General features: G+C 35.6%; 1 protein-coding gene across 1 annotated transcript; it reads left to right on the top strand.

Moving 5' to 3' along the window:
* Positions 1–824: 824 nt before the first annotated feature.
* On the top strand, positions 825–20752 carry LOC306864012 (immunoglobulin superfamily member 5-like). Its single transcript, XM_079407666.1, has 11 exons — positions 825–1153; positions 5991–6059; positions 7022–8330; positions 10289–10359; positions 12522–12833; positions 15748–16029; positions 16338–16457; positions 16655–16682; positions 16805–16893; positions 19177–19226; positions 19515–20752. Exons 3-11 carry the CDS (start codon positions 8326–8328, stop codon positions 19572–19574), a joined length of 1017 nt encoding a protein of 338 aa, XP_079263792.1. The 5' UTR covers positions 825–1153; positions 5991–6059; positions 7022–8325; the 3' UTR covers positions 19575–20752.
* The last annotated feature ends 6759 nt before the right edge of the window (positions 20753–27511 follow it).

The following is a 27511-nucleotide window of genomic DNA, read 5'->3' as shown; positions in this document are numbered from 1 at the left end:
TTATGCATTTGAAAGGATATTCTGAGTGTTTTGTGTTTCTATGCATTTACAAGGGTGTTGTTATGCATTTGCATGAGTTTTCTGGTGGGTTTAGTGTGTTGCTATGTGGTTTGTAGGGTATTGCTATACATTTGATAAGGTGTTCTCTAAGGTGTTTTTGTGTGCATTGCTATGTGGTTGCTGGGGTGTTCTGGGTGGTTGCATACAAACCCAAGTCAAAGGAGTTGACGCCCAAGTCAATCGGGTGCCCTCCTTTCTTCTCTTTTTTATTCTTTCTTTCTTTCTTTCTATCTTTTTTGTTGAAGTTGTGGTGGCCAAAGTTATGTCGCCACATAACTATGTTTTGTTAAAAATTTATGTTATCATGGTACATTTTTGGAAGGAAGACATTTGTTATTCTGTAAAGTTGAAAGATGCATTGTGAGGATCAGCAAAAATAGATTTACAGTGGGATGCGTTTGATGAGTGAGATTAAGATACCAGGTCACCTTGAGGTATTTCCAGTAGCTTGAACAAAAGCCTCTTTGAGGGGCAGCACTTCCTGTGGTTCTATCCAATCATCTGCCACAACATCTTACTCACTCGACCGCCTTCATATTATCCTCTCGATCATTATATAATCTGAGTACAGACGTTTAATTAAGACCCATTTCATAGTAAATCTACCAGACTTCAGCTTTGAGTTGGTTTAAACATATCTATTTGGCTCCAGTCAAACCCAGACCTGCACAGGCATGCAGAAGATGATAATGGTGAATGCTAAAAATGTAAAACATAATAATTGTGGTGCAATCTAGAATCCTGCCGGTAGCTGACTAAGAAAGGTTTTTAGCAGAGGTTGATGCAATTTGATCAGACTTGATAAAACATACAGCAATGTTATTATGCAAACATAGAGATTAAACTAGTTCAGTAAAGCTTCACTGATGTGCTCTTGCAGGACTGGCTACAAGCACAGACGGCTCTAGAGAACTCACTCATTTTGGAAGTGCAAGTGTAACCCAGTGACTATATGGATCAGTAAGTGGATTTCTCCTCGAGCGAATGGCTGCCTGCCCATCTGGACGTGCACGTAAAGCCCAGATTACACAGAGTAATGGTGATGCAGCAGGGGTCAGTGAGAGGGAAGCAGACAGAGCTCCTCGCCAGTCTGGTACGAACTTGTTATCTGGAAATAGACAATGTGTTTCATTGATATTTTGGGGTTATCATTACATTTTCTAGTGGAATACTACACTACACTTCTCGTGGAACACTTTGCTCACAATGTTTAATATACAATACATTTAGCAGATGCTTTCATCCAGTGCATTCTTGGTATACATTTTTATCCTTGGGAATTGAACCTAATTGACATAAACTTTTTACATTTTAAGATACACAATGTATCAATAATATGTCTATTCACACGATACAGTAAGTTAAAAATCATAAAAATTAGTATTTTGAGGCAAAACCTGCACACTACACATGATACTACTGTTGTCAACAGAGGCCACGTGTTGGAGATTGATGTACAGTAAAGCTCAGGAACCTGCTGTGACCAAGTATCACTTTAACTGATCAACCGACTAGCTTAACAGATTTCTTAGAGGTGCGTCTTAGACAATGACATCATGGCTGACCAACTTTTCTTTTGTGATGAAACTTATTGTCTCAAATTGCAGTGAAAACACACAATAGGTTTAATCAAGCGTGAAGTAAAGAGATTAACATGGGACTTTTAAAAGTCAGTAGCTTTAGATGATTTTGAGGGACACAGCAGTGGATTTAAAGACCCTGTAGTGGTATTAGTGCCTTAAAACATGGTCAGGTCCAGAGAGTGTCTTGAGGGCTCAATCCCCTCCCCCATCCTATACAATATTTCCTGGTTGCAGCACTGAGGGTCTTTATTGCTTACAATGCTGCTATTTGTGTATTAGATCCCAGTCGGCCTACAAAAGTGATTTAATTATATATCCTAATAAATATATGGGCAATTTCACAATAATCCTCAAATTCAGACTGAAATTTCAGTCATGACCCCTAGAACTGACTTCGTTTTTCTCCTTCCTGCTTTATTTGAATTTTATTGCCCTAGTGCAGGGCTGTCCAAACTCGGTCCTGGAGGGGCGGTGTCCTGCAGAGTTTAGCTCCAACCCTAATTAAACACACCTGAAGCAGCTAATCAAGCTCTTACTAGGCATACTAGAAGCTTCCATGCAGGTGTGTTGAGGCAAGTTGGAACTAAACTCTGCAGGACACCGGCCCTCCAGGACCGAGTTTGGACAGCCCTGCCCTAGTGCTTAATTAACACACTGCTTTTTTTTTTTTTTTTTCTAATATTTTATTGACTATTTTTACATGTAAGAGCACATTCCACCACTAGAAGGCGACAAAGGCAAATATTTAGCAAGGAACTAGTGTTTGGAGTTTACACATTGACATATTGATGTAATTCACAGCCATATTACAGGATTTACTAACTGTATTTTACTGGAAAAAAGTACCAAATAATTTTCACATCCATAAAAATAAAACTTACCTAAGACTGTAGGGTTGGTTTATGGTGATAAACATAATAATACTCGAGTCATGAAAAACATTTCAAATATTCAACAACATCTCATATAAAAAGCATAATTTCACAATCTAACACTTTATTAAATAATTTTGTTCAACCCTATATTGTTATGCTAAATTATCATTATTATTAATAATATTTATTTTTTCAGAAAGTGCATTTATGGTAATTCAAAATATATTATTATATTTGATTTTATGTTGTATTTAATTTTCCAACATCAAGTGAGCATTATGAGCATTAAATATTGATGCAGATCTTACAATAATGCAAAGAAGTCAAGCAAAATAAATTACTACTAATAAAAAATACATACACTAATATAACAAAAATAAATACTAATATTTTTAAAATACAAAAAGTTGTGGAAAATGAATTCCTATAGGCCAAAGACCACATGAGAGAAAACAAACAACTATAGCTATAAGGTAGGCTGTTCAAATGTGTACACGTTTTCCCCACTTCATAAAAATATATTTCAATTTATTTTTTCACACTTTCAGCTAACATACAGCATCAGTGTTGCATTGTTTAATGATGGCAGATGAAAAGTAATAATATTAAAATATTAATGAATGCTTTCCATTTGCTGGGAGAAAACTTGAGCATTTTGCAAGCCAGAAAATTATTTTTTCACACCAAGGTCACACCTTCCCAAACCTGTAACACCTCAAACCCCATGACCCCTCCACTGGGGTCCCTGTGCCAAACCTGCTTCTGTTTTGCTGAATGAAGCAGCCCAATTCACTGGTGCAGGAAAACCAAAGAGCCCAAGAGGAAAATCTGCAGTGCAACAACGTTTCATTCAGTTATCTTATTCACATTCTGTGATCAAATATATTTTGTAATGTGACATGTGATGGTATCAAATGCAATTTTTCCACCATATTCAAATATCATAGAATTAAAACACGGCTTCAGTGTACTTCAAAGCATTGGATGGAATTACCTCATTACTATAGCCAGTGTTGGGGAGTAACTAGTTACATGTAATGGAATTACGTAATTTAATTACAAAAATCTGTTACAGTTACTGAGAAAAAATGTGTAATTAAATTACAGTTACTTCTGAAAATGTTAATGATTACAAAGCGGGTTACATCTGAATATTTTCACACAGACACAATTGATTTCTTTCATAAATTGCATTGACTGCTCTAAAATAGAGACACTAAAGAGACACCATTGTTTCAGAAGTTTAGGACACAGAATAGGACACTGCTTATTCGATAACTGATTTATTTCCTATTTGAATTTGTGCATGCTTTCATTTTTTAAGATTAACTTTTATTTTTTCCAAAAGGCATTGTTAGATGCCAGTATTTCTTGTTATAGCTATGCAAGGATTTTATTTCAAAAACAGTATCATAGCTATTAAACAGTTTCTTGTTATGATTTTAAATCTGTATTTAACCTCAGAACGATCTCAAAGTAAAAAGAGGTGCTAAAGTCTGATAATCGGTGTTGAGTACTACTGTAAGATTAACTCGGCTTGCTTTAAATGTTTGAAAATGATTAACAGTTGAAAACATTTGCTAGAAATTTAGAAAAGTAATAAAATGTAATCAGTTATATTACTTTAATAAAGTCATTGAAATAGTTACACTACTTATTACATTTTAAATAGGGTAACTTGTAATCTGTGATCTGTAACTTACTACATTTCCAAAGTAACCTTCCCAACACTGACTACAGCCAAAAGAAACATGGTATAACCAACAGAAAAACATGATATTACTCTTGTACCAATACCATGGGTTATGTAAAACAGGCCTACTTGTTATTACCATCCCTTGTGGAAAAATAAGTACACATAACTGTATTGAATGTGAACTTATAGTGTACTTTAGGTCTGAAAAGTACATTTTTAAACAACTTTACTTGCAGATAACATAATACTATACTATCAAATAAAAGGCCACTTAAGTGTACTTAAAGTTCAAGTTCATTTGTATAGTGCTTTTTTTACGATACAAATCGTTGCAAAGCAGCTCTACAGGAAATTAAGTTTCCACAATATATTTATGTATTGCAGAAACTCAATATATTTAACTTATGGCAAAATTCGGTAATTGTAAACACACTTAAACTTTTAACACACTGAATAATGTAAAATTAAAAGTTTTACTTTGGAATACATTTTACGTCATGTTTTAATATTTTGTCACACTTAACGAAGTACGCACTAAAGCACATGTACTTGATTATAATTTCAACGGTGTTATTTGATATTACAGTTAAAGCTAACATATTTTAAATGTACTAAATTGCAACTTTATTAGGCTATTACAAATGTGTAAATACAACTATATTTAAGTAGATGGCAAGTTTAAATAAAAATGACTTTAATGTATATTTTAGTTTACCTCAAGTTGTCAGCACATTCGTCATTACCACATTTCAAAGACAATAGAAGCAATTACGAAATTACACATAAAGATATCGCTACTTCAGTTCTACTTTGGCTAAAAGCTCTGAAGTTCAACTAACCGCATTAAATATGAATTTTAACTATAATTTAATTGCAACCATGCAATTAAGTGTCCAAAACGTTACATCCAGCTTGCATTCAAGTATATTTTTTCAAAGTATAAGGAAAAACTAAATAGAACTAATGGGAAATGTCTAAAAATGATAATTCCATGTCGCCCATTATAGTAAGTCCCCTGTCCACCAGGTGTGCACCTGCATGTAGCCTTTGTCTGTGACCTTGTGCGGTTTCTCTCCCTCCCATTGACTCTAATCAAATGTGTGACCTGCCATCTCTGGCTCTCCACAGGTGCAGTTCACACTCAATACTAATAAAGAAAGAGTCTCACTCCTGCCCCCTGCTGGCTGACGCGCACCTGCCCCCTCCGCATTAACTCACTCCCGCCCCCTGCAAGTTGTCTCAGACCCTGCATCGCCGGTGAACCGCATACAGTAGAATAGATCATCTACTCCCGACATAATAACAAAACTGCTCCACTGAAACATCATGTCTTATTTAATGTATTGAATCCACCAGTTTGGGAAGATCTTTAGAGAATAATGGTTTAAATATTGGTCTGTTCTTCTCACAAAGCTATCGTGTGGCTTCAAAAGATGTAGAATATAGAACATGAGTCATATAGACATGTTTTATGATATAGCCTATATTTTTTACAGAATCACACAGCTATTCTGGCTAAATCTGCGACTACAGGTCGTTTTCCGTCAAATGTTCGTGCTAGAATGCAAATGGTGTTCCAAGCATCAAATGTTTTGATATTATCATTGAAGTGCTGCGGACTACAGACTCGTTGAGTGAGCGGTGCTGTAAAACAGGTTCATTTACTTAATCTTTTTAGACAAGCTGCCCGAGTCCTGTCACTATATTTCTTCCATAATGGCTTTAATGTTACCTATATTCTTTCTGGTGATGTCTAACCTCTATTTTATATCCTAGAAAGCGTTTTGGACTGATAGGAACAGACACAGATAGGCCTACAGCAGGGCCATCAAGGCAGCGTAACAGGTTACCAACATTCTTTACCATCATTCTTCATCATGTATTTCATACAGAATGGTTGAATGTTACCCAAATTCACTCTGGTGATGTCTAACTTCCAAATTTTGTAACATTTAACATCTTATGAAATATGTGAACAGCAGCAGATATAGGCTACAGCAGGGTCACCAAATCAGATGCAAAAATAAAATAAAATCGGTTACCTCCCTCTATTTCACACAGAATGGCTTGAATATTAAATTCACTCTGGTGATGTCTAACCTTCTCTGTTTTATTTCCTACAGCACATTTTGGCCTTATGTGAACAGCTACAGATATACAGAAGTGTAATTGAATCAGTCAAGGTAGCAATACAGTTTACCTAAGTTAGTTATACCGCTCTATTTCACAAAGATTGGTTTTAATGTTACTCAAATTCACTCCAACCTCCTCTATTTTATGCTCTATAAAGCATTTTGGTCTGATGAACAGACACAAATGTACAGCAGGGGAGCACAGCAGGTAACCGAAATCTGCACCCTCTTTTTCACAATGAATATAGTTTTAATGATACCTAGATTCTCCCTGGTAATGTCCATCCGCCTTTACTTAATATATCCTAGAAAATATTTTGGTCTGATGTGAACAGCTGCAGATACAGCAGGGTCACCGAATTCAACAAAACAGCATTAGACTAGAGGACACCAAAATCTGTTACCTCCCTCTGTTTTACACAGAATGGCTTTAATGTTACCCACATTCCCTCTGGTGATTTCTAACTTCCAGCATTTTATATCTTACTATGCATTTTGGCCTGATGCAAACAGACACAGATACAGCAGGGTCACCAAATACGAGAACACAGCATTATAGGTTACAGAAATCCATTATCCTCCTTATTTTCACACTGAATTGTTTTAATGTTACCCAAATTCACTCTGGTCATGTCTAACCTCCTCTGTTTTTTTGTTTTTTTTAATACTCTCTAGAAAGCAGTTTAGTCTGACATGAACAGATACAGCAGGGTCATCAAATCTGACAAGGTAAATATGTATCTTAAAAGTATCATATCAGTAATCTAGTGACAGGTTTCTCCAGGTCATTGATTTCAGCAGAGCAAATATCAATGGTTCCAATAATTTACCTGATTTAACCCACCGGCAAATTTTCTTGTTTTAAGCATATATTTAGTTAAAGATTTAAGCTAATATTTGAAACCAAGGTTGGAAATTTTATGTTACTTCTCAAGCAAATTTATCCTTTAAATTATACTTTATTTTTATTTGCACAAATACTTTTTAAATATCAGGGAATTTTACAGTTGGCAAAAACTCTTTTTCCACAGAAAACAATATAACAGCAACTGATAACGCATGGTGTAAGAAGTTTAGATTCTCAGGAAAACTCAAAGTACAAATGTATAGCTTAAATGCTTGGTAAATTACTTTGAATAGAGCCTTTGTCAAATGTGTAAATTTTTATAAATATATATTTCTCACATTTGTACATTCCACTTAAGGGTTTGGTTTGTTTTTACACCTGCGATTGAGTAGCTGGTAGCACAAACCCAGTCAGATCAACGTTGCTTTATTATCATTAGTCTTCTTTGCAGTAGGTAAAGAAACCAAATACAGTGTCTCCAGGTGCCACGGGGTGTGTAGTTTTGTGTATAAACAGAATATGTTTCAGGCCTGACATCATTGTAACCTGTTTGTATATGTCCTGTGTACATTACGCTTGCAGTTGATGCCCTGGTAACAATAGATAACTAAGCAAACAGTTGCTCAATAACCTGAGATGTTTTGTCTGCACACCTTAAGGTAAGTGAACATCACCTGTAGAAGTGGCTTTGTACAGATACAGTGATAGAGATTTGATATATAGGTCAGCTGAGCTCCAGAAATGACTGCTGTTGACACTGTCAACTCTTTTTTTTTCAGTGAAACTGGGTGTGTCTTTCAGATTTGAATCAACTACATTCAAGCAAGTTTTGCGTGAACCTTAACAGATGGATCATGGGTTATGTGCCCCAAAAGTAATCTTTCTGATAGACAGGCCACCTTGTTTGACATGTCAGTGTGACGTCAAATCCTCACGAGATCTGCAGACATATGCAAAGCAGACAGGCTCGATGGGTTTCGATTGCATGGAGATGTAATAGATGGCTTACCTCTCTCGCTTTGATAACGTGACTGGAAGTCAGCTGAACTTTGGCCTCTCTGTAGGTTGACAAGTGATCTGACGAAGGAAGACTGGGGATTGTTTCTCTGTTTTACTGGATTAATTGAATTTCATGAGGTAAGTTGTTGTTCAGGATACTATTAAGTTCACAAAAGGAACATGCGTATTAAAATCTGAAAGCCGGTACCTGTCTGTGTACTGAACAAACAATGTAGTAGTGTTGATAATATATGTAGTTATGATAAAATAGCATAGTCACATAATCTTCCAGAATTCATTCTAATATGCTGATTTGTTACTCCACAAACAAATATTATTAACAGTCTTGAAAACTATTTCTATTTCTGGCTTAATATTTAAAGTTTTTGTGGAAACTATTATACACTACTATTCAGAAGTGTGACCCAAAATATAATAAATCACATGAATACATTACATGTTAAGTTCGGTAGTGTAAAATCAATAATTCTTTCATACTGAAGTTCATAGTGATATATAATATACAGTGCCTTGCGAATGTATTCATTTTTTTCACGTTTTGTTCACAACTTCTTAAATTTATTAAAAATAAAAAAACTTAAATAAGTGCATTGCATAAGTATTCATACCCTTAATTAAATATTTCGCTTAAGCACCTTTACAGCCTTTTTGGTTTGTTGCAACAAGCTTTGCTCATCATCATTTGGCAATTATCTGCCATTTTTCTCCTCACCTCTCAAGCTCTGTCAGGTTGGATGGGGTCAGATGCACATTTTCAAGTTTCTCCAGAAATATTTGATTGGGTTCAGGCTGTGGCTGGACCACTCAAGGACATTCATAGAGTTGTCTATAAGCCACTCCTTCTGTGTGCTTAGGGTCACTGTCCTGTTAGAAGGTGAACCTTCTGCCCGTCTGAGGTTCTGAATGCTCTGGACTGGGTTTTCATTAAGGCTATCTCAATATTTTGGTGCATTGAGCTTTTCTTCTATTCTGATGAGTCTCCAAGTCCCTACTGCTGAAAAACAGCCCCATAGCATGAGGCTGTTACCAGCACACTGTACTTTTGGGATGGTACTCTGCATGTGACAAGCAGAGCTGGGGGCTGTTTCATAAAACTAGTTTACCAAATAAGCCAGGCTTATTTCAGTAATTCTGACTTATTTTCACTTGATTTGGTTTCCAAAAGCAAAATTAACATAGCTTAAGCTCAGTCACTGTGGTAACTTATGCTGAGAAACTAACCTGGTCAAGAGCAGGCTAACTGTCAGACTAAGCTGAGCTCCTCTAACACTGACCAATAGGAACGCATCAATATTACCACTGACTCGCTCACATAAAATTCATTGACTTTATTATTAGTCCAATAATAAAAGTATACAGAAAATACACCTCAAATAATAAAAAAAGTAAAAAAATAAATAAATAAAATAGGCTACAACCAACTATATTTAATGTATTGTGCCCAAAATGTAGGCTAATGTCATTTTAACATTTTTATGGTTATTAGAACATTAAAACATTACAATCTAAAATGGCTCTTTAAAAACACTAAATAACATAAAAGTTAAAATCACTGAATTAAGAATTAAAATAAATAATAGAAATCAGACTACATTTGAACTGATAAAAGGAACACACATTTAACTTATTTAAGTTAGTATATGTTTCACATTTAATGTCCAACAACAAATATTTTAGCAGAATGTATATTTTATTCAGAATTCTTGCGCTATTATTCTATTCTGCTCAGTCTCGCGTATGCCTCGCCCACTCCTGACAGCAAAATGTATATATTTACATGACTTCCTAACATTTACAGATGAAAAATATACCTGTGATGTATCAGTTATGCACTGAGGAAAACACAACGTCTCAAATGCATTAAACAGCCCAAGGGCTTACAAATTAGTGTTTACCTAACAACATAATTAGATATTTGTGCTCAGTTTTCACATCAAAGACACACCTACAAAAGCAAAAGAGGAATTGAATCTGAATTGAAGACAATCGACTGAGCATACTGATCATTTCAGGGTTGTGTCCTATTGGTTGTCCTGCCTGTTTCACAATGATGTGCATTTATTTCACGGCTGTAGATGCTGGTGTGACGATAACGGAGGAAACATGTATGCTTTTAGACTGGGTCTTTTTCTTCTGATCACTACGGGTGAGTTTTCATATTCACTTTATCACGGTGCCCACAGCATCCGCATGCATCAAAAACAGACACTTAAAGAGTATTTTAGTTTTGTTTTCCAGTAAAAATATCTAAATATCCTCAAAACAAGACTTGTTTGTTTCACCCACTGACAAATTCATTTTCTTTTTCTTTAATAATAAACTTAACATTTATTCTAAAATTAAATGATTGAAAACAAGTCTCGGATGGATGAATGGATGGATGAATGGTTAAGTAAAAGTTTTTTTGTGTGTGTGGAAGTATCAGCATTTTAAAGGTGTGATTTGTAAACTTGGAAAAGTCACTGAAATTAGTGCAATCTTAAAGTAAAATTAATTTCTATGGGAATTTAGACCGGGGCAAGTTGTCACAGTCAGTATTTCTTAGTTTTATATTTGATTGTCACATTATCCTCTGGTTTCACAGACAAGGCTTAAGCCTAGTCCTAGACTAAAATGTAAATCTGAGTTGTTTCAACTGAAAGAAACGTGCACTGACTGATCTTAAAACCTTTTTATTTTTGTTTTAAGATGCACACAATTAATGCTTTTCTCTAAGGCATGTTTATAAAAATTACTTAAATGTCTCATTGAACGATGGCCTAAACCCAGTCTATGAAACCGGGCCCATATGAATTAAGTTGAGATAATGAAACCTGTCATTAAAAAGCAAAATAAAAACGAGTACTGTAGTTAATAGATTGTGTACATTTGTAACATTTGTGGCAACTTGTCATTTAAGAAAAGTACAAAAATATGATGATATTGGTTTGAATATGTAATTTAGCTTTCATTATTTAGTTTATTTTAATTTGAAGGAGAAATGTTTGCTAGAACAAAAACACACACAAAACACAAATTTGTGTAATTTATTATTGATTTTTGACTCAAAACCTCATATTTACTGAGATATATCCACTGTGACAACTAGCCCCAGTCTGTATTTATCTAGATTTGCTCAGCTCTATGTTAAAGGTGCCATAGAATGCATGCAATATCTTAAATTGTTCTCTGATATCTACATAGAAGGTATGTGGCTTAGGTAAGGGCAAAAATTCTCCAGAAACGGTTTTACATGCCCATTTACAACCCTAGGATTTCTCCCTAGAATGAAATGGTCTGTTATTACCTTATTTGGAAGGGTCATGAATAATAATGTTGAGCTCTGCTCTGATTGGCTGTTTCACAGTGCAGCTCATTTCAGTAGCTCACACAGCAGGAAGAAATATATATTTCAATACTTTCTCGCACAGTTATATCATTGGGTATATTTATACTGGAAATAAAATGTGTGCATCAGGGAGCATTGATATGCGGGGCATTGAATCTGCTTTCAAATGCACGATTGCGTTTTAGTTTCACTTTCACTTTCGAGATTTGCGATGCACAAACTCTGTTTATACTATGGAGCGGCAGTACTTACCACACATTTTACAAGATCAGATGTTTGTCAGTGGTACTCAGGATCTGTAAATCATTCGCCATCATCCTCAGTTATCTCTCCAACAGGCTACCGCTAGCAAGGAGCTAACCATGTCCCTTTAGTGGCTCGTGTTTTTTATTTGCTTTCCGTGCCTTTCTGAATACAGACACCAACCCATCCCTGCACTTCACATCCCCTGCACAGCCTGGAACATAGCATTTATTTCCATGATCTGGCATTTTCACTGTTGTCCTCGCTTGTTTCCTCGAAACCTGCAGAACTTCTGATGGTTCTGCTGGCGGCTGGCCTAGAACATGGGCGGGTATATGCAAATGTTGGGGGCGTAACTATTAGTGATCCCGACTGTAACGTCACAGTCCGTGTTATGTTCTGATTCGCCTATTTTTCAGTGATCTTTGTTCAGGAGATTTACATAAGAAGGAGGAAACAATGGTGTTTGAGGCTCACTGTATGTCATTTCCATGTACAGAACTGTTATTATTCAACTATGCCAAGGTAAAGACAGTTTTTCATTCTATGGCACCTTTAATGCACCTTTAATTTCAAAAGAGGAGGGAAAAAAACTAAATATAGCAAGAAAATGATGTTCACTTATTTTAAACATGATTTACGATGAGAAGAAAAACAAGAAAACATGCTTTGAATAATTGGATTAAACAAAAGCAGCGGTTTGAAATCATTTGTTATTTGTGTGTCGTTGACTGCAGTGGTGTCCGCTCAGGTGCAGCTACAGCCTCTGAATGCAGCGGTGCTTCGTGGGTCGAAGGCTCGGTTCAACTGCAGCACAACTCAGCCCCCATCCGTCATGAACTGGATGGTCAACGGACGCTTGGTTATCACCATTCTGCAAGCATCTGAGGTGCTGAACAGCACAGATCGTTTTTCTGCCACAAATTTCACCAAGCCTGGAGATTACAGATGGGAGTTTGTAATTAGCAACGTGCAGAGAGAGGACGCAGGTGAAGTCACCTGTCAGGTTTTGGGTGGAGCGGGTAGAATGGCCACACTGTCTATACAAGGTGAGCAGTGTTTGAAGGTCTACCGTCATTCATTTCAACTGATCCATGCCACATGACATAAAATGACTACACAGAAATAATTGAGAGTGAAATATGAGAGTATATGAGAGAAAGTCATCAAGACAGAGCAGCTGCAGATAATTAAAGCTAACAATTTAAAAACATTATGTATAAAGAGAGACCGTTCAAAAGTTTACTTTTATGAAAGTAGTATGCAAAATGCTTAAAAGTGACTGTAAAATTTTATAACCTTATAAGATTTCTATTTCAAATAAATGTTGCTTTTGAACTTTCTGTTCATCAACATTGATAATAATAATAAATGTTTCTTGAGCACCAAATCAGCATATTAGAATGATTTCTGAAGCATCGTGATACTGAAGACTCATGAAAATTCAGATTTGTGAGCATAAGAGACTTACTTGAAAAATATTCAAAAAATATTCTGACCCTGAACTTCAAGAGTAAATGAAAGAAAAAAATTAAAAATGTATTTGCATGAGGACTTTTGGATCTCTTTAAACGCTTGATTCAGTCTTTTTAAGAACATTAAACAAGGATTTAAGTAAACAATTAAAAGCAAACACAAAAAGCATGATTGGATCTCTCTTAAGCTTGATAATTCATGGTATTTTACTCTCAGTTCAACTCTTGTTTATTCTTGGGTTGCATTTTGTACAGGTTGCCTTTGGGTTTACAGTCAGTATATTAAAAGGCTCTGTGTTCAAACTACTGCTTCTCTGATGCAAAGCTGCATCCTTAATGATTTGTGTCATGGTTTGAATATTAAATTACACTCTTCAACAGCACCTACCTTCTTGCTTCAGGCTTCAACATCCATATGCTGATCTGTTTTTACAATCTTTAAGCATTACTCAGCAATTTTATGCATGACAGAGCGTAAAATTAGGCTAGAACATTTCCAGAGACTGTCTCCTTAAATACATCTGCACTAACTAATGCCCCCCTCATCAGCCCTAAAATAACCTTTGTGGACCAAATAAGCGTCTATCAGCTAAATAACAGAAGTCAGTGTTTCTCCTAGACAACAATAAAATTAAAACAAGACCAAATACAAAATACACACTCCCTAGTAATTTCACGTTTCAGAATATCTCAACAATGTCCCAAACTATGCTCAGATTTGCCAAAATAAATCAAGTCAAAGATCTCAAAAGTAACTTCTTCCCAAATCCAGATTATATTCAGTATTACTTTTATAGCTCTATATGTATGTCTAATTTCTTTCTGTTTCTCCTTAAATTGATTCCAAAATAAAACAAAACGAAGCACTCCTTTAAGTCTCCAGAACAACCTTTGAGCAATAAAATGTATTAAAATAAAATTATTTTTTCTGACGGCTGTTTCAGGAATTAAGTGTTCATTTAAGCAGTTAATTTTGGTCATTTTTTGTGCAGAATCTACGTTTTATTCAAATCTATATAATAATGTTGCTTATATGTATTCATTTTTTATATTTATTTATTTTATTTATTCATTATTTGTATATTTTATGTTTATATGAATATATATATATATATATATATATATATATATATATATATATATATATATATATATATATATGAAGAGTTCAGATGCAAAAGCCCCCAAAAAAGTGCCATCCGAAATTTTCATTTAAAATGAGCATTTTTATCAGGCTGCTATGTTTAGGTTCAGTAATTTTACTCTATTGGCAATGTATAGGTCCTTTTCTATGTAATTAAAGTGAAATAACTGAACAAATATAGGAGGCTGATTAAAAAAACAAAAACAAAAAAAGAATTTTATATATATATATATATATATATATATATATATATATATATATATATATGTATACAGTTATGCACAAATATATCGGCACCCTTGGTAAATATGGTCAAAGAAGACTGTGAAAATTACACAATAGCTTAATTCTGTCATATTTGCTTGGGCCTAATGGATAGAGAGTTGGACTTGGAACCTGAAGGGTGTGGGTTTGAGTCTCGGGTCCGGCAGGTATTGTAGGTGGGGGGAGTGAATAAGCAACACTCTCTCCACCTTCAATACCACGACTGAGGTGAGACCCTTGAGCAAGGCACCGAACCCCCAACTGCTCCCCGGGCGCTGCAGCATTGGCTGCCCACTGCTCCGGGTGTATGTTCACTACTGTGTGTACACTTGGATGGGTTAAATACTTCTGCACAAATTCAGAGTATGGGTCGCCATACTTGGCCACACACCACTTCCCTTTCCCCCCCTTTAATTATACATTTAAAAAAATATAAAAAATATATTTATATTTCTCCTTAAATTGATTTCTAAATAAAAACAAAATAATTTAATTTTGTTAATTTTTTGTCAGATGCATGATCCGCGTTTTCTTCGAATCTTTACAACCTTTTACAAGGTTTACTGTACAGTACTGTACTGTAAGTTTTATAATAAATCTTAATTATATATATATATATATATATATATGTAGTATTAGACATTTCAGCTTGAAAATGTATCAGCAGAAGGCCAAACTAGCCACAGAATATAGCAGAGAATTTATGAGTTTAGCAAGCATGTATATTGAAATCATTTCCTCATTCTTTGATGCATTGTAAGTGAATGGAGTTTTACCTTTCAAGATCTGTCAGTGCTTTTATAACAGACCACAAAAAGTACAAAGTGCAACACAAAGCAAAACAAAACTGAGATGTTATCAGCCACACCTGTGAGTCACTGCTTTCACCTGTTCTGCTGTCCTGTGGGAAATTATCCGATTACTTCTCAAAGTGCAGATAATCAATAATAATCTACTTCTTAATTAAATTGGGCCATGTTTCACGACAGGCCCGGCCGTCATTAAAGCAAACTCTCAAATCCATAGTGATTAGGGCAGAATGTGTGTTCGAAGAGATAATTATGCTCTGTTCTTTTCCAGAACGTGGCAGCGTAGGGATCATAGGTGGAAATCAGACTAAAACGGAAGGAGGTCAGACGGAGTTCCAGTGCCGGGCCGTGGGCTGGTTTCCTGAACCCAACGTGTCCTGGTCTGTTAACGGAGTGGCATATTCCTGCAACACAAGCTCTGTAACACAAGGGAATCTGTTTGATTCCAGCTGCATGCTGGCGGTCACTGCAGTCAAAAACTCTTCTGTTCAGTGTCTGGTCAAGATACCAGCCCTGAGCACACCGGACAGCAGCACTGTCTTCCTGACCGTTGGTAAGAATATTAAACATGCTTTTAAGTGATCAACAAATACAGAAGATCACAAATTCTTATTTCTATTCTAAGGATAAACACAAACAGAATCAGAATTCTAAACATAGCACAGCAATATAAATGGGGTATTTTTTAATTCCAACCAAAAATCAGAAGAATTACTTTTAGTAACAGCTAGAGGGCACTGCAAACACCAATCCAGCCACATGAAGATTAATATTATCATCAAAGCTAATTGTATTACTTTGCTGTCCTGTTTGGCACAAGATGAAGAGCATGCATGATTCCCTTATCTCTTTCTGTTCAAGGAAAGCTTGCTAAAAGAGATCAGACGGTGTTGATCGCTATCACTGTGGCCTTCAGTGCTGCGGCTCTATTGTTTCTAATCATCTACGGAATTGTTTTCTTCTGCAAGAGAAGGAAGAAAAGTGAGTAATTGTGGGGATGAATCCCAATTTTCCCAATGTAAGACAGATTATTTGCATTAGTGCATCCCACAAAAAGTGCTTTTCGCAACCAGATTGTGTTGTTAAGCTAACTGGACCATGCTAACTAGCCAAGCCTCTTAAATTATTGATGTAATTCTGGTCTTAAATTGTAATTGTAAATTGTCTCTTTTCTACAGAGTCAAGCTACCAGGAGGAGCTCAGGAGGTGAGAAATGATCTCTAGTGTGTCTTTTGCATTTAATTGTAATGTGAAATTGAGGAAACATTTCTTTCAAAACCCTTATTATTGTGAGTGGCTTGCTAACAGGTTCTGGGCTCCCGTTTCAGGGCAAGAGTCCAGTCCCAGAATAGGACGCCTGCCACAGAAAATGTGCGAGGACGGGACAACCAAGGATATATTAGAGACAGGCATGATGGTGAGTATGCATAAACAAACATACATAGGGGTATCATCCAATATACACACACACACACATGTTGGTTTTTGTGGTTTATGGGGACTCTCCATAGGCGTAATGGTTTTTATACTGAACAAACTGTGTGTGCTATTGCCCTACACCAATCCTACACCTAAACTTAGCCCTCACAGGAGACTTTGTGCATTTTTAGATTTTCAAAAAAAACACCATTTAGTATGTATTTTAAGCCTTTTGAATTACGGGGACATAGGCAGTGTCCTCATAAACCACCTTCATATTGTAATACCTCTGTCATACCCATGTCATTATACAAATTTGTGTCCTCATAAACCACATAAACATGCACACACACATACACACACACACACACACACACACACACACATATACACATATATACATATACACACACACACACATGTATATATATATATATATAGTTGACGTATCAATGTGTTCTATGGTGTGACGGAAAAATGTAAAAAAAAAAAAAACTCTAACATTGAAGATAAACCTCTCATGCTATTTGTAACTCTAAAGGTCATTGCACACCGAGTCCGAAATGTTCGCACGTTAAAAAAAAAACGACCTCACGTTGTGTCAATCACATTTACACACTGCCTCCGAAACTTTCGTCCATCATAAAAAATTTGTATCAGGTTAGATTTTTTGCATTTTCGCATCCATAGCATGCATTTTGATAGGAAGGGATGAGGAATACGGAAAAACGCATGCAAAAATTTCAGACTGTGCAATGACCTTAAGAACGAAGATAAATTTTTCTCATGTTATTTGTATGTTAAGTTTTTTGTTTCTACATTTTTGCTATGTCACACCATAGAACACAGTCCAATTTTTATTTGTCAACTACCCATATAGAGTCATGGCCAAAAATATTGGAACCCTTGGTAAATATGATCAAAGAAGGCTGTGAAATTAATTTGCTTTGTTAATACTTTTGATCTTTTATAAAAAAAAAAATAATAATCTTTTTTTCTTGAAACCCTCCCAAACAACATGTGGTGATGTAGGTGCTGTTTGACAATTTTTTTAAAGGTTTTCTGACCCCAAGACTCAACTATTTTCTGCAATTCTCCAGCTGTGGTCCTTGGAGAGTCTTTAGTCACTCAAACTCTCCTCCTCACCGTGCATTAGGACGATATAGACACACTTCCTCTTCCAGGAAGTTTCGTAACATTTTCTGTTGATTGGAAATTCTTAATTATTGCCCTGATGGTGGAAATTGGAATTTTCTGCTCTAGCTCTTTTCTTGAAGCCACTTCACTAATTTGTGAAGCTCAATTATCTTTTGCTGCACATCAGAAATATATTCTTTGGTTTTTCTCATTGTGATGGATGATTAAGAGAATTTGGACTTTGTTTTCCCTCCTATTCATGTATATTTAATTTAGAATTTAGCGTTTGATACTTTATTCAATTTCTGTATAACTCCTACTTGATGAAAGGCACAGGTAGCTAAATATGACATTGGTTATAATGGGTTTATGTGAAGATTGTTTAAAGTTCACTTAAATTAGAAGTTATTTTAATAAAGTCTAATAAATATTAAAATTGATAGCTCTCAATTATACTGTAATGTTGAATGGCTATAGTCAGTGGTTACATATTAGAAAAAAAATAAATTTTATAGAGGCATCAGTAGGATTGGTGTCAGTGATACTGACCTACAGTCATAAAAAAAGATGCCATTAAACAAATATTGAAAATATTCTGTCTTTATGTTGTTTCTACATTAATTTGAAGATTAAATGTGAAATTATTGCAATAGAAAAGTATATTTAAAAAGTTTAATGTTAGGTGGGATTTAAAACGTGCGATTAGTTATTTTTTTTAATCGATTGACAGCACTAATATACATATATGCGTGTATATGTATATATGTGTATATATATATATATATATATATATACACACACATATATGCATTTATTTGATCAAAAATACAGTATTTTTTTTATAAAAACAGTAATATTATGAATATTATGATATTTAAAAAAAAAAAAAAACAAGCAAAATTGAAACTGTACTGTACTTGACAATTAAAGTGAAATTTCAAAACTTCAAAGACATAAATAACTGGAAAAAAGAGCTGTTGATTGCATTCACAATCAATGTAAAAAATCTGAATGGGCATTATGTTTTTGCACAAAAGAAGCCTCATGTTCGTTTCTTTTACTGACATCTATTCTAATGTAATGATTCAGGAAAGCATGAATGAACTCTGTACTATGAAATATCATGTGCTTCACTTTACTGCAGGACACACCAATGGAGGAGTCTGGTACACAAACCACTCTAACAAACATCAGGTGATGCCTCAAATCAAGCTTAAAGCCAACATGAAATCAAAACTTCACCTATTTACTTCCTTAACACACATGATCTTGTTTTGAACGATTCATCAGTGCACACTATTTCAAAGAAAAATTGTCTTTCATCAAAGTGAAAACCGATAATTTTTTTTACTTGTGAAAAATTTCTCAAAATGGAAGTAAAATGGGTTGTAGCTTTCATTTTGAACTGAACATTTCAATACATTTCATAAGCATGAATATTTGTCAAGACTGCAGATCTAATACAAATCTTTGGTTTTTCAGATGCCTGATGGCTTTTTTGATGATGGTCACAGGAACCACAGACACATGACCATCGTCTAGAGACTAAATCTGACTAGATGTTGGACTTCACAGACAGCAGGTGTTCTGGCTCTCTTCTTCTCTCTTGTACATAAAATCATGATTTTAGGTTTACTTACAGAAGAAAGAGAGCCTGAAGGACTTCACATTAGCACTTGAGGTGATCTGTTTCACCTCTATTGGATTATTTATTGGAACACAGAAGGATTTTCTTGGTGGTCTCAGACTTTTGGACCCCACTGAACACTGTGTATAATCACCATCAGAGTGTGTTGTTGAGCTTTAACAGATAAAGTGGTCAGAATGAGGGCAGTCGAGGGGTTGTTTAAGATCTGCCAGAAATCACTTGTCTGTATTTAAACAAACCAATATGACAGAAGTGTTGATTCATTTTAAAGTCCTTGCATGTGCATAATGCATTCATCAGATGCTTGTATTTCCACAGCAGGTTTGTTTGAATCAACATCTTCCTGTTTTCTCCAGAATCCTAAAATCATCAGCATATGGCACCACACACGCCGTGAGAGTTTTGCTTCCTGTTTTTATAGCTACTTAGAATTAAACCAAAGATTTTACAACAGAAGTGTTTAGAGAAGATCATCCTGCGTGACACATCATGCTTCACAGAGTTAAACAATTCATCTAAACCACTGGTTTTTAACTCCCCACAGAGGGGAACTACTTAAACTCCAAAATTACATCATACAGTGAGGTGTCATGAAATGGCCTGGAACTATGTGATCCTTATTAATACATCAATCAGTCACTTAATCAATAATATCAACATTATTAGTTTTCAATTATCTGCGTTTCATGCATTTTAACGGCACTAAAATCCAAGAATTAAAAAAAAATGTTTTTAAAACTGTGTTATTAATGAATAGCAAATTTGATTTTCAATCTTTTTTTTGCATCTTTATTAAATGTTTTATGAATTTCTTTTTCTTTTTTTCTTTTTTTTAGTTTTAAGCATGAACCTCACTTTTTATGCTTAAAACAAGAAAAATATGCCAGTGAGATATGAAGAATGTATTGTACTTAATTCTAAATTAATTCAAAATATATTTTATTTTGCTACTCAATAAATTTTTTATTTTAAGGATGTTTATTCTGTAAAAAAAAAATTGTTTTTGTTTTTGTTAGACAACATATTTATGTGGCTATAGATTCTTATGTAATAAACAATAAACACTTTTTGTACAATGATTGTTTTTTTTATCCATCCATCCATCCATCCATCCAAGTTGAATTTATTATTCTGTTTTCAAGATATCTCAAAAATGTGTTCAGAAGCTGCAAAGTTGGAGAACTTTTTAAATCAAAGAACAGACATATAAATAACAGACAGAGACGCTCTGCTGCTCTTTTCAAGCGTTCGCTGCAGTGTGCATCTGACATAAGTGCTCTGCAGTCAGTGTGTGTGAATATTAGCCCTCTTTCATCTTTTCCCTTAAAATATAATGAATGCTCTTAAATAAATAAATAAAGCTGGGTTAATGGCCAGCTGTAGGCAGGCATCTATTCCCCCGTGGCTTGTTATGAGCTGTGGAGTCTTCCTCTTCCTCACGCCTCACTCCACCCAGATCTGAGCTGGCCGAGCAGCTGATATTCTCCCACTCATTACGACCACACCAAAGAAACTTCCTCTTATGTAACCAGCACTGTGTACCTCCAAGACACGGATATGGAACATTTCCAGTTTCATTCTAATATGAAGCAAAATATCATGGAGAATCCTTCTGGTGATGCGCTGCTATAGTGATGGTATCAGCTGTTGATGTCAAAGAATACCATGGTGCTTCGATATATACTGTACCATGGCACTAAATAATTATCATATAGCATGGTATTTTCATGCTACTCCAAGGTATTTTAAATAAGCTATAGCACGTCTGTGCCAGTTCACAGTAAATGCTGCTCCACATAAACGGTATAATTTATGAGTGGAGCATCTCAACCTCCATCTCTGCATATTGTTCATCTGGGAACGCAACATGCTCCATTTAATCTGATTTGTAAGGTGAATCATTTATAAACCTAAGCAAACAATCATTTTCTCAACTGTTCATTGTGACTTCAAAATAAAAGTTTAATCCCGAGGTTACATGTTTTGATGTCCACATATTCAAGAACTTCTGTTGTAAAGAAATGGCCAAATATTAAAGTTTAAGTGGACATTTGAATTAAATGTTTAGTTAATACTGAACAAGGATTAGATTGCACAGTAAAGGGTGAAAACAAATCGCAGGCATTTGTTATAATGTGTATAGGTAGAATTCATAAAGTTTTAGCCTTTAGTTTTGGATCTGTTTTTAGTTGTTGTAATACTACAATTGATTGCTTCTGTTGTCCTCATTTGTAAGTCGCTTTGGATAAAAGCGTCTGCTAAATGACTAAAATAAAATGTAATGTACATTAGTTTTATTGTTTATGACACATTATGTATTTTACCAGTTTTGCTCAATAAAACCATATGATTACTTGCTTTTGATGCTTTATTTGAACCCATTGTTATTACTTCATTGCTATTATACAGGTGCATCTAAAACAATTTGAATATCATGAAAAAGGTCAATATTTTTTGTCACTCATTTCAGAAAGTGAAACCCATATATTATATAGATTCATTACACATAGAGTGAAATATTTCAAGCCTTTATTTCTTGAAATTTTGATAATTATGGCTACAGATAATGAAAAGCCAAAATTCAGTGTTTCAGAAAATTAAACAGAAATGTCAGGCTTCTGAAAAGTATGTTTCTATGCACTCAATACTTGCTTGGGCCTCCTTTTGCATGAATTACTGCATCAATGCGACATGGCATGGAGGCAAGGAAGCCCAGGTTGCTTTGATAGTGGCCTTCAGGTCATCTGCATTGTTGGGTCTGGTGTCTCTCATCTTCCTCTTGACAATACCCCAGAGATTCTCTGTGGGGTTCAGGTCAGGCGAGTTTGCTGGCCAATCAAGCACAGTTACACCATGGTCACTGAACCAGTTTTTGGTACCTTTGGCAGTGTGGGCAGGTGCCAAGTCCTGCTGGAAAATGAAATCAGCATCTCCATAAAGCTTGTCAGCAGAAGGAAGCATGAAGTGCTCTAAAATTTCCTGGTAGATGGCTGCATTGACTGTGGACTTCAGAAAACACAGTGGACCAACACCAGCAGATGACATGGCAGCCCAAATCATCACTGACTGTGGAAACTTCACACTGGACTTCAAGCAGCATGGATTCTGTGCCTCTCCACTCTTCCTCCAGACTCTGGGACCTTGATTTCCAAATGAAATGCAAAATTTAAGAGGACTTTGGACCACTGAGCAACAGTCCAGTTATTTTTCTCCACAGCCCAGGTAAGATGCTTCTGACGCTGTCTGTGGTTTAGAAGTGGTTTGGTAGCCCTTTTCCTGAAGAAGTCTGAGCGTGGTGACTCTTGATGCACTGACTCCAGCTTCAATCCACTCCTTGTGAAGCTCTCCCAAGTGTTTGAATCAGCTTTGCTTGACAGTATTCTCAAGCTTGCGGTCATCCCTGTTGCTTGTGCACCTTTTCCTACCCAAATTCTTCCTTCCAGTCAACTTTGCATTTAATATGCTTTGATACAGCACTCTGTAAACAACCACACCTTTCAGTAATGAGCCTCTGTGACTTACCCTCTTTGTGGAGGGCGTCAATGTTCATCTTCTGGATCATTGCCAAGTCAGCAGTCTTCCCCATTATTGTGGTTTCAAAGAACAAGAGATACCCTGAATTTATACTGTAGTGATGGTCATTAATTGAAACTCAAATATAAATATTCTAATATTTTGAGATACTGATTTTTGACTTTCATGAGCTGTAAGCTCTAATCATCAAATTTAAAACAAAAAAACTTTTGAAATGTTTTACTTCACATGTAATGAATCTAAAATATATGAGAGTTTCACTTTTTGAAATAAGTTACAAGAAAAAATTAACTTTTTCATGGCTATTTTTCATGGCTATTGTATTTTACAGGCTATTGTTCGCTTAGGTTTATTTTTTATTAGGCTACCACATGAAAATGAATTATAATTATCTGATTATATATACTGCTAAAAATATTTTGGGTACGTCACCCAAAACGCCAGAATTTGTGACTCTACTGGATAATTAATAATACATTTTGGCATTCTTACATTCAGACATTCCCATTATTTTTACACTAAATTCACTGTGGTAATGCGCTAAAATAATTGTCAGAAATCATCTCGTTCAGTCATAAAATGGCCATTAAAGTCAAACCCTTTTCAAAAGCATTTTCAAGAACATGGACCTTCAAAGTTAATGTTATGAAATATTCAGTGAGTGAACAGATGTAAAGTTCTCCATAGATCTTGGCCCACTATTAACAACCTCTCAGAATAGCTGCTTAATTCAGTTGGTCTGAATGACTGTCTTCTCCTGAAGCAAATGATCATGGATGTGAGAAGCGGAAAGGTCAGCCAGACTCCACAGTTTATTTGTCCACACAATCTAGTTGGATCTTTTGCTAAAGGCTCTCCGGGAGTTAATGAACCACTGTTGTGTTTCAGAAAACCAGACAGAAATACCTCAACCTCTAAAACTGATACACCAGGGTGGTCTTGCCAGAAGATACAGCTTGGTCTCAGGGAAAATTTAGGAGCTAATGATTGGAGAGGAAATATTATCACCTTTTGCTCACAACCTTGCTTTTAAATATTTATGACTTTCTCACAATAAAACCTCCAGAGAGTAGCAAAACTGTCTGTTCTCTCTATATATACCCTTACAAGCCAATAGAAATGCTTTTGTTGTGGTTGCATGGTGCATACTCACTTGAGACCCATTTCTGTCTGTCTGTTATTTAAAATAACATGCTATTTTTGTACTTACAGCAGAAAAAGTGGGGGTTTGAGTTTGTTTCTTCATATGAACAGATTTGGAGGAATTTAGCATTACGTCACTTGCTCTGTAATATTATGGATACAGTACTCCGAAAAGCAGCCGAAAGCAGCAGTTTGAAGTTAAAAACATCTTAAAGATGGATTTGTTTCTTACAAACACTATGCTTTTCTCTTCAAAACATTCATTGATGGACTGGAGTCGTGTCAGTATCGTATAGATAAGTGCAATGTTTTTATCAGCTGTTTGGACTCTCATTCTGACGGCACCCATTCACTGCAGAGGATCCATTAGTGAGCAAGTAATGTAATGCTCAATTTTTCTAAATCTACAAAAATTTCATTTTTGGGTGAACTTTTCCTTTAAGGTTAAATGCTGAGCTTTATATGGATGGGATTTGACCCATAATGGTGGGCTCTCATCCTAACAATCACTAATGAACCGTAAAGCCCCGTCAATCCATTTTCATAAGCTCTTTTAGCTCTTGTTAAGTGTATTTAGATTTGGTATATAACCAAAATGTATTTATTTAATGAATAGCCAGGTAGATTTCAGCTTTTAAGTCATTGGCTCAGTTGAGGTATAGAGACTGTTTGGTCCGTTTGCGATTAGTATTAATGCAGTGCATCATGTAAACCCATATGTTTTAATTAAATTTTCTAGTCCAATAAACACGCAGACATTCTGTAAACAAGATCTTTCTCTCACCAGCATTGAAGATCCATGTACACAACTCCACCATTTTGCCAATCAATAATTTGCATCATTAGCTAGTACCTATTAAAACTGTATTGTACATGTTTCCATGGGGTTATTTGGAATGAGGAGCAACTCTTGCTTTTCCACCAAAATGTTCAAGTTTTCCAGGAGGCCAGTAATAATTCAGCAGGATTCAGTGTCAGAGAGCCATTTACTTCAAATGAGCCCACTGTGAATTGAACACTTCATTACAGCACACAGCTAATGAAATTCAAAGTGACGTGCATGACAGAAAACATGACAAGTGAATATTGTGCTTAGGTCACTATAAAGTCCTCACTGAATAGTTAAGGATAATTATTAATTATAAGGCTTAACATAATTGATATAATTATTATTAAGAAAATAAGTGGTGTTTGTCAGTGCAGAACTCACCACCATGATGCTAGGGTGTTATGTGGTTGCTAACATGTCTGAATGCTTTTTGCACATTCGTAAGATGTAGAGAGTATGTAAATCACGGCACTGCATGAATTAAGTAAGAAAACATAACTATTTCATGAACTGTCAATTTCATACAATGTGAATCAAGTTTTATCAAATTAAGCATGAAGATCCACCTCTAACCATAACTGTCTCTGGGGGTGTAAGCAGATCATACAAAAAATATAGAAATAAGAGTGTATTAGTGTGTTTATACATTATAAATTACCCACAAATTTGCCAGAACATAAAATAGTTATGAACTGCCATAAGATTGCATATGCACAAGCAATGACAGAATAACACTGGACAGAAGGCTTCCTCTGTTACAGGGTTCAGACACAAGTAGGTTCACTATAATATAAGACAAGCTGTATAAATGCCAATGAACGTTTCCCCTCCTCCTCCTCTATCTCCTGCGCTCTTCTTAGTGTAGGCAGTTTCTGTGCCAGCAGTGCATTGGAGATGATTCATAGGATTCTGCTAATGGTCATTGATAGTCTATCAGGAATGGCCTTAATTAAGGCTTAACCATTCTCAAAGCCTTGTCAGTCTAATGAATAGCTGAAAAGTAATCACGAGAAGTAGACTTTAAGCATTTGCTTGAATATGTACAGTAATGTGCTATTGCTGTCAGGTTTGGCTGGATGACGGTTATGGATCGTCAAATACTCCACATCAACCAGGAAAATTCTAGAGACTGCTTTGAAAAACACAGCCAGTCGTTTCTGAGGATCTTACTAAAGTGTTGCAGTGTAACTCTGAGGCAGTGTGGGTCATTATCAAATTCAGAGCTCGGGGGCAGCAGAGACATTATATGACACCAGGCAGCGCCATTAAACAGGGACTGTCTGCGGCACTGTTTACTCAAGAAAGACCAGAAATACAGAGACCCGAGCACAATTCTCTTATGTAAAGAAAAGAGCAGTGACCCTCTGCAAGGCTGTGATTTGAATTAAAGGAATAGTTCAGCCAAAAATGAAAATTTGCTATAAATTTACACACCCTCAAGCCATCCAAGATGTAGATAAGTTTGTTTATCATCGGGAAGGATTTGGAGAAATTTAACATTACATCACTTGCTCACCAGTGGATACTTTGCAGTGAATGGGTGCCGTCAGAATGAGTCCAAACAACTGATAAAAACAATACAATAATCCACAAGTAATCCACACGACTCCAGTCCGTCAATTAATGCCGTGTGAAGTGAAAAAGCTGCATGTTTGTATGAAACAAATCCATCATTAAGGTCTTTTTAACTTCAAACACCATTGTTTGCTTCATTGCTTCCTAGACAAATGCAAGTCCTTTATCCATAACATTTCTTTCACCAGTGGAAAAGTCAACTTGTCTGAATCAGGAGAGAAATATGCACAGATAAAGCACCGTTTACATGTGACAAACAGTTCAAAACAGTTACAAACAATTGTGTCAGTGGATTTTAATGTGAGAGGTCAACAGGGGATGGACTTTTCACTGAAGGAAGAATTATGGATTTTGGACTCATATTTCAGCCAGAAGTGATGGTTTAAAGTCAAAACACCTTAACGGTGGATTTGTTTCATACAAACACACAGCTTTTCACTTCACAAGATGTTAATTGATGGACTGCATGGGGTTGTGTGGATTACTTGTGGATTATTGTGATGTTTTTATCAGCTGTTTGGACTCATTTTGACGGCATCCATTCACTGCACTTGATGAGCAAGTGATGAAATGGTAAATATATCCAAATCCGTTCCAAAGTAGATACAAACTCATCCACATCTTGGATGGCCTGAGGGTGAGTAAATTTTCAGCAAATGTTCATTTTTGAGTGAACTATTTCTTTAAAGTGCTGGAAATGCAAAAACAAGAAGATAAAATGATTTTCTATCTATGTTTTTCTTCCATTTA

The sequence above is a fragment of the Barbus barbus genome (genome assembly GCF_936440315.1).
Source record: "Barbus barbus genome assembly, chromosome: 45".
NCBI classification, from domain to species: domain Eukaryota; kingdom Metazoa; phylum Chordata; class Actinopteri; order Cypriniformes; family Cyprinidae; genus Barbus; species Barbus barbus.
This window is presented reverse-complemented; position numbering and strand designations above follow the sequence as displayed.

Coding starts and splice junctions, on each gene's coding strand:
- LOC306864012 (XM_079407666.1), top strand. Junction 16,030..16,337: donor CACTGTCTTCCTGACCGTTG/GTAAGAATATTA, acceptor TTTCTGTTCAAG/GAAAGCTTGCTAAAAGAGAT. Junction 16,458..16,654: donor CTGCAAGAGAAGGAAGAAAA/GTGAGTAATTGT, acceptor TCTTTTCTACAG/AGTCAAGCTACCAGGAGGAG.